Genomic DNA, 15,000 nt, shown 5'->3' with positions numbered 1-15,000 from the left:
CCTGATATCATTGTATTTTTCATGATTTGCATATGCTAAATCCGTCATGATTTCAAATAAAATAATTTTGTCATTGCCTTAGTTATCATGATTTTACTTTTTTACGGTACTCGATTTGATCGTGAATTATGATCACACCTACCATAATGTATTCGATTTCTTTAGTATGTCTACGTGTGGGGGTGGGAGAGCAGCTCTATATCAGGCAAAAAATTTAGTGAAAAAAGAGCTGGATGTAAAGGGATGGCATTCTTCTCAAATCAGACTTTGCCAGGCGATAAAGTTCCAAATGCATTTCTATTAACCTGTAGTCAGTAGTTCTGTAATTAGAGGATTACCCCTTTTTGAGTAAGCACTTGTGAATTCCAGAAGCCAATGGAAAATATAGGCATTGCTATAATTACGGTTTCTAGATGTTCTTAAGGTATTCCTCTGTTTAAATATATTCTATTCAAGAGACAAATTTGCTCACCTGCACAAGCAAGATGGTATTGGTTAAACAAACAAAAATGCAATATAATTCTTATTATATTCATGATAAGTTATCATTGATAACTTAACAGTGACTTCTTGATTACCATCAGTTTACAAGTGGCTAACTTATATATTGTTTATATTCTGATATATTTCACCATTTAATTTCTAGAGCTTTCAAACTCAGACTCACGTGAAAGGTTATGCAATGAAAAGCTTCAACAGTTTTGTACTTATATTGAGGTAATACACCTTATGCGGCCTACTAATAAAGAGGCTGGATATGAAGGCACTTTTTTCATCACCATCTACACCAATATGATTTTTGAAATCGTAACAACTGGTAAAGAAAGACATATAGAGTGAAGTTTACTTACCATGAGCATGAAAGATAAGAGAAAGATTAATCAGAGGAGACACAATCTTATTTATTACTTGCTTGATAAACAATGCAGACAAGATCACGAAAATAACTCAATTCAACATGAAAACTATAAATAAATGGCAATCCTTCTTCATGTGGCATCATAAAACATATTTTTCACCTAAAATGTGACTTGGTCTACTGAATAATTCTGCCCAGATTTATTAACTTTACATCAAGATATAATAACAATATAGTACATTGCAATGCAACTGAAAATAGATACTCATAAAAAGAAAACTCTCATAGCACCTGGAAAGCTATAAATCTAATGATCAATCCTTATCAACATAAAAACAAAACAAATAAATGGAACAACAGTTAAACTTTAGAAGTCCACTGACTTAACCATCACTGAGAACTATGAAAGTAAGGCAATCCCATAAAATGCTAGAAAGACAGCACAAAAAAGTATAACATGAAGAGATAACCTTTATAAGTAAATTTTGAAAACTCAAGTTCTTTCCTCAGAACCTTCATGCAATTAGATTACAATTCTAAAATATATGGGAGATTCAGAGCTCTAACCAGTATTCACTTCATTTTTGTCAATATAGAAATCCATTTTATGAATGACAATGATATTTATCTTTTGTTCTTGTAGTTTCTTGTTTCTGTTATTATTCTCCTCCTTTAACTATAACTACTACTATTACTAATTACTATTACTACTATCATTGCTATTACTACTATTTATGCTACTACTACCACTACCACTTCTGCTACTGCTACTGTTGCTACTACTACTACTACTACTTGTTCCTCATTGTTTCTTTATTGCATTTGTAAAACACTCCATGAATGTCAGGAAATATCAATATATTGTACAAAACATGTTTAGAAAATCTTACCTTTCAAATTATGCAACTATATCACATAATTTTTAATACTTCTCAGTGTTAATAGAGAAGATATACTATTCTGTACTAAAAATCAATAAGACCTCAAGAACCACATTCAGCACATGTACTTAATGATTCATTGAAAATTGTAATCAATAAATTATTATTTTCCCTATTTTTCTTGATAATGAACAAAAGTTTAACACATGCTTTAGTGACTACAGCATTTCATTTTAAAAAATCACCTTCAAAAATGGACATGCAGGAAGCAAAGGCGAATATTTCCTTTTATCCTTATTTACAAACTTATATAATCATCATAGCAACATTTCAAACATATCAATTTAGTGATTAGAACCTAATATAAGGGAACAGAAAATTTTGTATGTATTTATCATATGAAGGAGCACCATATTTTGAACAGATGTTTAACTTGCTCTTGAGGTTAATGTACATTGAAAATCATTCGCTTATTCCTTTTGAAGTATCACTTCTTCTCGTATCAAATCAGATAAATTCTTTAGACCCTGGAAAACAATAGGAGTGTCATCAGCATATACATATAATACATAATGACATTAATAACTGTCATACTTTAAGCTAATATGTCTCCATACTGCATATATAGATATAATATATTCATAATTAATGTGAATAGATTATCTTGTGCTAACATCTACATGTCTAAGTGTGATCATATGAATTTCATGCAATGTAGTTCAGTGCAACAATCATCAGTTCTATTACTGTCTTTTAATGACAACAATCCTACCTTATCCATTTTCTCTGGAGTGACAATGGAAAATGCAGCCCTCATATATGAACAAGGTGCAGTAGGATCACACATGAATGCCCTTCCTGGTACAAGAATAACATCCTTTTTCAGTGCTCTTTTCAGGATCATATCCCATGTTTCCTTCACCCCAGGAACCTGTTTGCAAAAGAAAATTTTTTGTTAGCAATTTTGTAACATGACCAAAAATCACCAGAAGAACTGCTAAACAACAATAACTAGCAATGTTGTGGCATGCTTGTAGGGGCAATACATTTAGTGTTACAAGCAAAATAGTAGTGGAGATGGGTAAGAAGTTAGCCAAAAAATCAAATTCCAAGGAAGATATTGAATACTGAGGAAACTATTAACCCATTAATGCTAGTTGACGTCCTATCACGTGGTCGAAAAATATCCCCGGACCCGGCTGACGTCCTGAGACATTGTGCATTTTCTCCCCGAGTTCTGGGAGGGGCAATTGTGACGGGCTGAAATATCAGTAATAGATCGCTAGATTGTTCTCAAATATAATCATTTTACATAATTTCTTAGACTCTGTTACTTTAGTTATAAGTGTTTGATTGTCATAAAATGAGATATAACGTTAAAAAAAATGACGTCACAGAAAACTACATGATATTGATGACATCATGGTAATTTCTGCTTCATTACTGTAACATGTTTTTCAACTAAAATAACTCCTCTGAACATGGCAATATTTTTACGTGCCTTTACAATGTAGATGCATTCATGAAAACCATAAGAATAGGGTGGATGAAAAACGCTCTGAGAGGATCAGTGCAGCCCCGTTCAGTGAGAAAACACCCTAGCACAAAGTGTTGCGCGCTAATTATCTTCCCAGCGTAAGTGGGAGTAGGCAAAAATACGTCCTGTCATGAAAGGGGTTAATAAGTATCAAATAAATATTCCCATTACTTTTCACCATACATCATGTCCTTTATACATTAACTTGCCTTAATCCAGAGGAACATTCCACCTGTTGGAACAGCCCATTCACATAAACCTGAAAACAAATGAGAAAATTATTATTATAAAAACATCATTATCATTAACTATTTAGTCCTTTTTATATTTCTGAAACCAATAGAAATATCATACAAGAACCCCCTTATGACTTATCTACTTGCAAATATATTTGTAAAGAAATATTTCAAAAGTATATATTTGTAAAAAACATACATTTGTTAAGAAGTATTTAAAAACTATAAATTGAAGATGTCCAAATGCCCTGCACTGACTTGGTCTTCAAAAAAATTCAATCTAGAATAAGTTCTTACCAAAAAACTACCTAAATAGTAAACATGATACTATAAATTCCTTCTTTTTTAAGAAAGAAAAAAAAAAAAAAAAATCACATACAAAATATATTATAATACCTAACAAGTAATTTCAAGTTCTAAAATATATTCATATCACTTTCCTACATGGTAATTTGCTATCTACCCTTCCTTTCAATCTTTTTCCCTATTCATATACTCTTATTTACTGTATTTCTTACAATCTTTGTATATGTTCCATAAAACTATTGCATATACAAGAGGAGAGACAATCATTTAAGGGCAACAAACCTGAAAGGTGTTTTTCTGCTGCAGCTACCATAGCTTCTCTCTGCTTGAAATAAAACTCCTGAACTGCTTCTGTATGTTTAAGGAATCCATCTTCTCCCCACATTTCAAGCAGCTCACTGATTAGTACCTTAAATCATATGATAACAATTTCTAAATTGCACAATGAATTTGTTCAACTACCATACTCCTTATATTGAAGAAATGCATTGTGGAAATGAATATCACAAATATTCCTACTTGTACATATCAGGGAACATAACATGAATTACCCTTTTCTACAAAAAAAAAAATAAAATAAAAAAAATAAATAAAATAAAATAACATCACATTTTATACATGTTATGGAAATCAAATATAAATCATATATAAATTACAACTTTAAAGTAGCCTTTCATAACTGCACTGTTACCTGAGATATGGAAGACGCATGCAGAATTGAAACTTGCTTGTGCAACACAATCCTTTCAACAAGTGGTTTTGGCCCAGTTACATAACCCAGTCGTAGACCAGAGCTTAGAACTTTAGAGAAGGAATCAAATCTGATCACTCTTCCCTCTGTATCCATACTCAGAAAACTAGGAGGGAAGTCCTGCAAGGTATTAAAATTTATATCAAGGTCAGGCTATAAATATCCAAAAAATTCGCAACATCAATTTCTACAATAACTAAATGATAAATCCAATCTGGTAAAATAATCATGGCTGATGACATAAAATCACAAACACTTTTCTCAGAGTCTTACCTTTAAGTTTCCAAACTGTACAAAGTAGTAAGGATCATCTTCAAGAATGATAAGGTTGTATTCTGAGGCGATGTTGTATATTTCCCTCCGTCGTTGCTCACCAACAGACACTCCAGTTGGGTTACAGGCATTTGGGTTGATGTACAGTACCTAAACATTGGAGTGTGACAGTTATACTAAATTAACAAGATGTAAATACTGATTGTAATAAGTTATACTTCTAACTGTATGCCAAAAATAAGAAAGAAATACTTATTTTGGAAATTGGTCTCCACTCATAATTATTCCAAAATTCAAAAGAAAGATCCTACAATGATTATTAATAAAAAAAAAAATTGTCAAAAATATCACAGCAAAATAACTTCCAACATTTACACCTTTATCAATCTTACTTTTGGTACTCCTGTCTTGACATCTCTAATTTCCTCTGGTTTCCACTGAGACAACGCCTCTTTCAAGGCTTCAGGATTCATGCCTTCATGATCACACTGAACTGCGACATAACGTGGTTCAAAGGGGTTTAGCTGACAAGAGAATAATTACGTACATTAGGATCTCAAAACCATATATGGAATATTGGGAGCAATGTACCCCTAGCTCCTGACACCTCTGATTTACAATTCATATATCTACAAAATAAATAAAGAAAATAGATATCTGGTATATATGCTTAGCCAACCACACTATACTGTAACATATATACATCACAGCAAGGTTGTTAAGTAACTAAGAAATCTTTTGATATAGCCAAGACATCATAACATCAAAACTGCTAGTTCACAAATCAATCAATTATCTTAATAAAATAAAACACCCACACATACAAATCAAATACTCACAATGGACAGAGTACCAGTGTAACATGGTTCCTGAGTCACAACAAAATCCCCTGGTTCAATCATCATTTCTAGCGCCTTACACAAACCATCCTGGCTCCCTGCTGTGACAATGAGGTCAGTATCAGCCCATCGTGGTGGCGCATGGAGTTTTTCAGTTAGGGACTTTAGCTTTTTCACTAATGGTGGATATCTGCATGGTCAGGAAGATTTGAGAAAAGAACGATGAAAAAATATGAAACACATTTGTCATAAGAATTTTTTGCATTGGTAAAAAAATATTTCCTTATTCATAGACCCATAAAGGATAATGTAAATAAAATTAAGATTGAATTATACTATATTATATATCATATCATCAATAATATATAATATATAATGTGAGACATTTCCTTTATAAAGGCAGTATAACTGTTCACAACAGAATTGTATAGAGACAGAAAAATAAGCAATAACATTATAAATAAACCAAAATGTTACTTAATGATAGGGTGTTTCCAAAGACCCGGAGGATGTGCTTTGCAAAGGCTAAGAATCTTCAATATGTCTTTTGGCATGGCACAGCTTGCAGACCTCCTTGGCAATTCATCTCCAACAAACAACCTAGTCCAAGCTCTCTCTTCCCAGAATATATAAAGTGGAGGTCTGTTTGCCTTTACCAGAGAAACACGGAGGCCAAGATACCTAACTTCCTACTTACCCAGCTGTTGGACCATACTGCAAACAGTCCGTCATCAGCTTTGGGTGGATAGTGATTGCCCGACCATCCTTCATGGTCACAGAAGCGGCTTGAAAAGGAAACATCTGTGGGTTTGGCAGTCCCCCTGCCATGAACACCAGTTCCGGTGATGCATCGGTTAACAAGTTGGCTGAAATGATACGAGTTGTGTTAAATCAGCACGCTGTCTTTACAATAAGCAGGTATTAAATTTGCAAATCCCTTTTAATTGGTCAAATCATTCCAACTAGAGGAGAATATATGAGTGAAAATAAATATTTAAAAGATTAAATTTCTTCTTAATTTTGACCTTCAACAAATTATACAATAATTTGGTGACGTGTATTTTGGACATTTACAGTAAACCACTTTGGACAAGACACAACCATCTCTATAGAAACAACAGAAATGCTTAACTTTAATGCAACAAGTTACAATCCCATTCATTTCACTGAGAAAATACATTCAGTGTTCAATTAACAAGAGTTTAATAAATACCTTACACACAAAAATCAGAACTTCACCAAAACTACTCACTTAGTTCACGTATCAAAGAAGGCTGTCGATTCTGGGACAATTTCGTTAAAAATCTTGAATAGTTCATCCTAAAATTGAATAGAAAGGAAAATAACAATGGCAATATTTCAATATATATGCAGCCATGATAGAATGAACATTATCAAGGATCTAAAAGAAATAAGATCAATTACAAGAAAATAATAATAAAATGACAATGATAAAATAATACTAATTATAACAGTAATTAAATAATTAATTAATAATAATGACAGTAATCATAATAATGATAATAATAATAATAGTAATAATGATAATAATAATAATAATAATAATAATAATAATAATAATAAATAATAACAACCATAATGATAATAATGACAATAATAATAAATAAACAGACAAATAAAAATCAGTCAACAATACCCCAAAATAAGTTCTTTTGCACAGCCAACTTAGAACATTTTGGAAAAAAAATAAAAGGAAATAAAACAGAAAAGGATCACAATTATACCCTTATACATATATATTTTCTACTTATATACCATAAGTATTTACTTTTCATCCTTTCCTGATCTCTTAGTTATATAAATTTCCCTTTTATATGTGGATTTAAGTGTTTCATTTAATGATAATTAGGGCCCAGTTTTACAGGAATAATCATACTGATTTTTGCTTTCCCTTGTTATTAGGATCAGTATCAATAACAAACACAGAAGATCTCTTCGTACATGCAAAAAAGAAAACAGAAAAACAGAGGATCTTATTATAAATAAATCTATGGTTCTCCCATCATAAATCCTCAAGGTCATAGTGCTATGTATGTTTTAAGATGATATTTCGCCATACCACAGCCACACCTTCGAAATAACCATATTGTTATGAATTCATCGAGAGAAAAGAAAGAACTTAATTCAAACTCATTTACATAAAGAAAGTATTTTGAGACCCTTGCTGCGACGACCTCTGGTGATGTGTCTAGACCTGAAATAATGGCTACATCTACTTGGAATATATATAAATATCTGTTCAGAAGGTGAGGGGACATCTCTGGAGATCGGAGAGAGTGACATACCTTGATGACAAGAGAGATAAAAGGAGGAAAAGCTGGAGGAAATAAGGACGTCAGCTCAGCTGACTTTTAAATGACATTTTTTACATCTTATTTTGGATCCAATCTGTGAGTGATCTTTTTCAGGACTTCGGCCTCTTTCTGTGATAATCTTATTGTACAACAGATCTTTGATGAATGATTAATGCTCAAAGGAGAATGAGTAATGCAGACTATTTCTTGAACTGTGCCGCTTTTCGTTACACTCATACCAAAAAATATATTTTATTGACATCACAATCTTCTAATAGTCTAATTCTCTATTATACATGCTCTGTACTTTAACTAACTTTTAGAAATTACCGTCAAACTCGCCGTCCCCTCCTTCCCCTATCCGGCATCGCCTCAGTTGCAAAGGTTTCTTTCCCAGAACACTCCCAATCAATCCTAAGCAAAATATATCGCAAAGAGCGCTCGCCAAAATGCTCTTCTTCTTCTTTCTTCTTTTATAGGGTTTTAGACTACTCTACAGTCTATATTCCCTGGATTCTTTTCTGTGTTTTTTCTAGGTTATATGGGATTTTTATTCCAAGTGCTTCAATTTTGTTTTTGAGTCTGTCTCTAAGTTAATATTTTTGTACTGTATATTTTTGTTTATACAAAAAGCTAACCCTCCTCCTGTTTTATCTTGTCTATCCTTTCTTATTATGTCATAGTTTTGGATTTTTAAGTTATCTTTTTCTTTCAACCATGTTTTGCATAATGCGATTAGTATTGGGTTTTCTTTATATATCATGTAGTTTATTTCTATTTTTTTTTGTTTAGTATTGATCTTGGATTCCACAAAATTATATTATCCATTTAAATATTCTAATAAGTCCTTGATAAGTGGGGTTATTTCTGATATTGTTTCTGTAATGGTTGTTATTATTGATGTTTTAGCATTACATCTGTTCATAATGTTTGAAAAGACTTTTGTTATTTCTTTTATGAAGGTAATTCATGAAAATTCTTTGTCACTACTGTCTATGGCTGTTTTTTGTGATTTTCCACTCAATCATGGAGTTGGTAAAGACCATGTACTTGGTGATTCATCCAGATTTTTATTTATTAAATTCTGAGTCAGGCTATTTCTCTGTTTATGTTTGATTGGGGTTTGTTTAGCTGGGCTAATTAACCCATTCCCGACGGGGGAATTCTAGCCTAGAATGTCCAAATGCCGGGGCGTTCATAATTAAATCAATTGATTTGTTCCGCCCTATGGGCTTTTGTTAAATCTTCATAATTATCTGATTTGTTCTTCCTATTTTCTTTTTTCTTTTTGTCATTTTTTGGGGTTATTTGTCCTGGGTTGATGCTTTGTTCTTGTGATAATGTTTGAGCATATGTTGGTTTTATGGTTTGTTGTGAGTTGTTAGTAGTTTTCTTGTTTATGTCATGTGTATCTCCTAATGTATTTTGTGGTTGAGTAGTCTGTGTGTTGTTTGATGTTGTAGTGTTAGGCTTCACTTTTTTATTTTGTGAGATGGGATTTAACTATTGTGGAAGTTTTTTAACTTCGTAGTTATTGGGTGTTGTGTTTTTTTTGTTTATTTCTTGTGCTTGTATGTGTACTTTGCATGTTAAATGTGCTGGAATGTGTTGTTCATCACAAAAGAAACAGTAAGGGTTATTTATACATTCTTTAAAATTGTGATCATATTGGCTACACTTACTACATCTGGTCCTATTTTTACATGTTAGTATGCCGTGTCCATACCTTAAGCATTTGAAACATTTGGGAATTGGGAAGATGTACTGCTGAACTGAATATGAAGTATGACCTATGATTACTTTTTGTGGGAGAATCCCTTGGAAAGTTATTCTTAAAGATTTTGAGGGGATCCATTTTGCTTCACCATTTTTGTCTTGATTTCTTTTGTTTATTCTGATTATTTCTGTAATTTTTGAGTCCTGTCCCCATAATGTTTTAATTTTTTCTTTATCTCTTGCAGATCTATATCTGTATCCACGGGGAATATTGTTCCATATGTACAACCAGAATTTACACAAGAGGATGGTTGTTTGCAATTTATCCTCCAATTGCCCAAGGTTTTAATTGCATCAAGAGGTTGAAATTTCGATATGTCATTAACCTCAAACCTTATTGCTTTCCCAATCCCTAATACTCTCAATGAGCTTTCAATGATATATTTGTGGAATACTGATTGGTTTATTGCTTCAGTTAGTTTATTGGGATTATTAAAGTTTGAGGTTATAGTTCATCGTCCATTTGCATTAATATTACATTCTCATTATTAGATACTTTCGTTTCGATGTCCAAAGGTTCCCTTGCTTCTTGTTGTTGGCGATCTATTGTATTTCTTCCGGCTTGGTCAAGTGGTGGGAATTTTAAGTAATCGAAACGCGGTTGTTTTGAAATTGGATTTTCACCGTTTTCTAAACTGTTTTTTCTTCTTCTTTAATTTTGTAAGTCTTGTTCCATATTTTTATCTTTTTTAGGATCCTCTCCTGAGTCAGTAATGTTTGTTGACATTTGTACGGCTTGAGTCTACTTTTTCTTATGATTTCCCGAGCACTGTTTACACCTCGGTGTCTAATGCGCGAATTCCAAATATATTTTATTGACATCGCAATCTTCTAATAGTCTAATTCTCTATTATACATGCTCTGTAATTTAACTAACTTTTAGAAATTACCGTCAAACTCGCCGTCCCCTCCTCCCCCTATCAGGCATCGCCTCAGTTGCAAAAGTTTCTTTTCCAGAACACTCCCAATCAATCCTATTCAAAATATATCGCAAAGAGCGCTCGCCAAAGTGCTCGCTAAGCCGTTCGTATGTCGAATGGGGAGAAGTTCTTCTCAAATGTGTTATGCGACAATGGATCTAGATTATAAATGTTAAATATTATCGAGATTAAGAAATTTAATTAAAAAAGTATACTTGATCATACATATATATATTCTAGTGATTATGACGTCTTTAATAAGTGCTCAATATTATTATCCAAATTGTAAAGATGTATGTGAGATCAATGTGGCCTTGTAAACATGGCGCTGTCCAAGTACACCAGCAATGAGACCGGAATTCCTAAATGGCAAATTGCCCTCGCCGTAGGAGGAACTGTGGCTGCAACAGCTGGTATATATTACTTCTTGTTCAGAGACTCCAGTAAAAAGGGATCTCAAACCAAGACACAGTCGAAGAAATCTAGAGATTCGACTGGAAGTGTCGCGTCTCCTCCGAGCGAAGCAGAGTCCACAGGAAAGGCAGACGACGCCGCAAATCTAGTGAGTTTGGAGTGATTCTTTGAATTATTTACAAGGACTGATCTTATTTATAACCTGATAGATCCAAAGTATATGTTAGTTTGACACGATGGCAGATCAGCTAAAATTAAGATCCATGGCGATATTTGAATGGTATTTTGTTTGTCTGAGGTTCACGAAAGTAGACCTATAGGATTATTAACGTATACGTTTCCGAGTATCATTTCAATGAGGCTCTTATATATTGTATCTTTTAAAATGTATCTTAGGCAGGTACATATGGAGCTGACATCAAACATTGACTATGTAAACACATTTTTTGAGATCCTTCATTTTTTCCAGTTGAATCCAGCATTCATTCTTGATACAAATGAACCATAAGTATGATATTACTCCCATTAGATGGGAAGACTATGTTGGGTAACAGAGAAATTGTGTGTTGAAAGGCAAAGCTCAAGGTGAATCAATTAACAGGCTATAGTAGAACGCACTCACAATATTTAGGGGGCTCTCCCCCATTAGACGACTAGGAAAATTTAGATAAATTTTCCAAATAACACAGCATTACTAAATACCACAAAAGTGGTATTGATGAATTCCTCTTAACCTCTACTGTTCATATATGGTGGAGATAATGCGTGCCTCTACCCCTGGACCTCACAATCTAGGTCCTGTTTTTTAAGGCACTTCATGCTATCTTGTCCTACTTCGGCGCATATTTCGTATGCAAAATCTTAACCCAGTTAACTACCTAACTTTGCCTAGTTTTGAATTAAGCCCTAGTCAAGGGGGCTTACCCCCCCATGGGCCCCCCTATTTAGGGCACTTCATGCAACATACCTTGTGCAAAATACCTTGAAAACCACCATCCTTGCCCTGTAATTCAAACATGGCTGTGTTTACATATTTACGGCTAGCGACAAGCTGTAAACTGAAACCCCCAATGAATTACCTGCATGTACTTTCAATAGATGGCACAATATCCCCCATTCTTTACAGTATAATTATAGTGTGCCCTCTATTGAGTGGTTGGGTCATTATCAGTCCTAGTTTCCTACCCTGAGGAATATATGAGACGAGGCTCAGTTGCTGTCATCATGGAGCAGTGTGAGGGTTATTTGTGGTGGGTCACGGCATTTTCATGTACAGAACTAATTACGTACTCAAGTACCACGAATTTCCCTGAATAGGGGAGGTCCACAGGGCGACATAGCCCCCTCTTAGTAGAGGCTGACTTCAAAACTGGGCAAAGTGAGATAGGTAATTGGGTTAAGATTTTGCATGGGAAATATGCCCCGAAGTAGCGCGAGGTAGCAGGAAGTGCGTTAACCCATTCACGCCGGGGCCGTTCTGCCTTTGCATAGTTGCAATACCAAGGTTTTCGAACGCATAAGCCTAACGCCTCAAGATTCTCGGACGCACAAGCCGCAAGCCTGGACTGCCCGTTCGCTCACCCCAAGCGCCGGCCTTGCCCTCATATCTCGTCTCCGGCGTCTGACGCAAAAAACACAAAATGTGTCATCACGTTAACTGGCTTAACCCATTGCGTACGGGTGTCATGACATACATGACATAGGAGCTTTGGCCTGACGATGGGCATCATGATGTACATGACGTTCGGGGATTTTGGATCACTGTGCTATTTTATTTTGCTATGAAAAAGGAATGAGTGATGATGGCTACTGCAGTCATAATTACTATAATTACCGTAATATTGTGCTAACTTAACGTCCAAAACCTAGATGGCACCACTTTTTCCTGGCACCAGCAGGAGAGAGAGCCTTGAATGGCACCCATCCACGGTCTCTAGCAAGCACTGTCTCTATAGAGCGATGGCACACACTAAGTTGATGAACCCTTGCTCTAAAGTACCGCCAATGAAGGATGTGCAGGCAGAACGAGAAGAGGGAGGTGACTTAATCCATACCCAGTGACTAAAATGTGCTCCTGTGCCAATATGGATGCTTTTCACTGTGGCACTCACAGTCACAAGCACAGGTTTCATTCCTCTTCCCTACCTCTTCTTGTTATCTTTATTGTAGGTGGTTATATGTTTCGTATACGTTCATGACAGCACAAAAATACGAAAAATAAAGTTGCCTTTTGTCCTCCCATACAACAGCAATACTTCTATCACATTGAGTATAAAGAAAGTAATGAGCTAATATGGATAATATACTACAATTTTAGTCAACTGCAGCACTGATAGAGCCTGTCATATGGCACATATAAGTATCTAAACTCAATAAAACATGAAAAAAAAATAAAACACAAAAAACGCTCTAGTTTTACAATGAATGACTGAAAGAGAGTGGGATGATTCAAATTATATTGCTTCAAGCGGTCTCTTTCTAAAATAAAACTTATCCTGGAGGATCGGCATGCAAATTTATCTCCGTCTCCAATGGGTTAAGAAAGGGGGAGTCCAGGGAGGTGAAGCCCCCTCTTGGCTAGGGCTAACTTGAAAACTAGGCAAAGTTGGGTAGGTAATTGGGTTAAGATTTTGCATATGAGATATGCTGGGAATTCATATTTTGCCCTGCAATTTCCCTGATCTACTTCATGCCCTCCCCTAGTATCGGGACCCAGATTGTGGGGTCCAAGGGTGGAAGCGCGCATTATTTTCACTATATATGAATAGTAGAGGTTGAGAGGAATCCTTTGATAATACACTCGTGGTATCGATGCGCTATTTGGAAAATTTACCAAAATTTCTATAATAGGTCTGCGTCATAAAACCTGACAAATTATTGGGGTGAGGATAATGTATCCCATGGATTTTGTGGGTTAAGATTGTTAAATAACCCATCAAAAATTAGTATCCAATGGACGTTTACTAATAATCACATATAACATGGTTTATTTCTATCAACTGTTAAGTATAGATCATTAAAATGTTGGTACTTTACAATTTAATCACCTGCTTGGTGTACCATGCGCACAGTGATTGCGGTAGCCATGGCCTGAAGCGATTTTCAGAGGGAAGTTTTAAAGGGTTGCTTTCGGGGTATTTTTAGGTCTACTAAATCCTAACTCAACAACCAACCTAACCTTACTTAGTTTTGAGGTTAGCCCTTGCCACGGGGGTCCTTTTCCCCCTCCTGGATCAAAGGCCCCCTCCTGGATCCTCCCTTTTTCAGAGCACTTCATGCTACTTACCTTGATTTTTTGGTTTTTAATAAATTTAGAATTATAAGATCAGTTTTAATCATATCCATTAATTAAATTAAACATGTGCCCTTAACCCATTCCCGACGGGGGAATTCTAGCCTTGAATGTCCAAATGCCGGGGCGTTCGAATTATTAGGCCTAAATCAATTGAATGGCCGGCACAATACTGTGCCGCCCGGCAACTGGGCTTTTGAATGCGCGGTACACATGCTGTACCACCCGTCCTGTGTGGGTTAAGCTGATATTAATACTTACATGTGCATGCGCAACATTATGGCATAGTCCAAGCTGTGGCTCTGTGAAGTAAACATGTCTTGCCAAGTAAACATCTCTCCCCATGCATGCAGGTTATGAGCATTTTCAGAAGTTTGTGTCGTTCTTGTTTATTGATTGCGTAAAGAATATTTTTGTATTCGGTTTCTAGGAATTCATCTTTAGAAATTTTGATTTGGTCTCTGATGCAGACTTATTCTAGAAATTTACCGACCACTTGAGCCATTAGTCACGGTTTTAAATAAATATTTATACAGAAGGATGTCTGGTTTACTTTGTCTGGCATCCATGACTGACTCTGCCTTTGCAACAGATCATGCCA

General features: G+C 34.9%; 3 protein-coding genes across 10 annotated transcripts in view; 1 reads left to right on the top strand and 2 right to left on the bottom strand.

The window, feature by feature from the left end:
- LOC122264269 (kynurenine/alpha-aminoadipate aminotransferase, mitochondrial) overlaps positions 1-496 on the bottom strand; it is a 16,677-nt gene extending 16,181 nt beyond the window's left edge. The window contains exon 1 of the mRNA XM_086537427.1: positions 473-496. The gene's annotated coding sequence lies outside the window, so the exon portion shown is untranslated. The remainder of the gene's footprint in view (positions 1-472) is intronic.
- Positions 497-512: 16 nt separating this feature from the next.
- LOC122264262 (kynurenine/alpha-aminoadipate aminotransferase, mitochondrial) lies at positions 513-10,792 on the bottom strand. Of its 8 annotated transcripts, none has more exons than XM_043033072.2 (11): positions 10,664-10,792; positions 6,935-7,002; positions 6,380-6,548; positions 5,683-5,872; positions 5,236-5,367; positions 4,844-4,993; positions 4,511-4,690; positions 4,102-4,228; positions 3,487-3,536; positions 2,513-2,671; positions 513-2,267 (listed from the first exon to the last, which is right to left on the bottom strand). In XM_043033072.2, exons 2-11 carry the CDS (start codon positions 6,999-7,001, stop codon positions 2,211-2,213), a joined length of 1,281 nt encoding a protein of 426 aa, XP_042889006.1. In that variant the 5' UTR covers position 7,002; positions 10,664-10,792; the 3' UTR covers positions 513-2,210. The 8 variants fall into 8 exon arrangements, with proteins under 8 accessions (XP_042889006.1, XP_042889009.1, XP_086393548.1 ...); XM_043033075.2 differs by having other exon boundaries at positions 10,651-10,735; XM_086537422.1 differs by lacking the exon at positions 10,664-10,792 and adding an exon at positions 10,270-10,409.
- Positions 10,793-10,804: 12 nt separating this feature from the next.
- Tom70 (translocase of outer membrane 70) overlaps positions 10,805-15,000 on the top strand; it is a 46,237-nt gene continuing 42,041 nt past the window's right edge. The window contains exon 1 of the mRNA XM_086537420.1: positions 10,805-11,255. Within this exon, the coding sequence (XP_086393546.1) occupies positions 11,016-11,255 (240 nt within the window). The 5' untranslated portion in view covers positions 10,805-11,015. The remainder of the gene's footprint in view (positions 11,256-15,000) is intronic.

The sequence above is a fragment of the Penaeus japonicus genome, unplaced genomic scaffold (assembly GCF_977035675.1).
Source record: "Penaeus japonicus unplaced genomic scaffold, GWHDUDI00000001_assembly GWHDUDI00000005, whole genome shotgun sequence".
NCBI classification, from domain to species: domain Eukaryota; kingdom Metazoa; phylum Arthropoda; class Malacostraca; order Decapoda; family Penaeidae; genus Penaeus; species Penaeus japonicus.
This window is presented reverse-complemented; position numbering and strand designations above follow the sequence as displayed.

Coding starts and splice junctions, on each gene's coding strand:
- LOC122264262 (XM_086537421.1), bottom strand. Junction 5,873..6,379: donor CAGTATGGTCCAACAGCTGG/GTAAGTAGGAAG, acceptor CTGACCATGCAG/ATATCCACCATTAGTGAAAA. Junction 4,229..4,510: donor ATGCGTCTTCCATATCTCAG/GTAACAGTGCAG, acceptor ATATGATTTAAG/GTACTAATCAGTGAGCTGCT.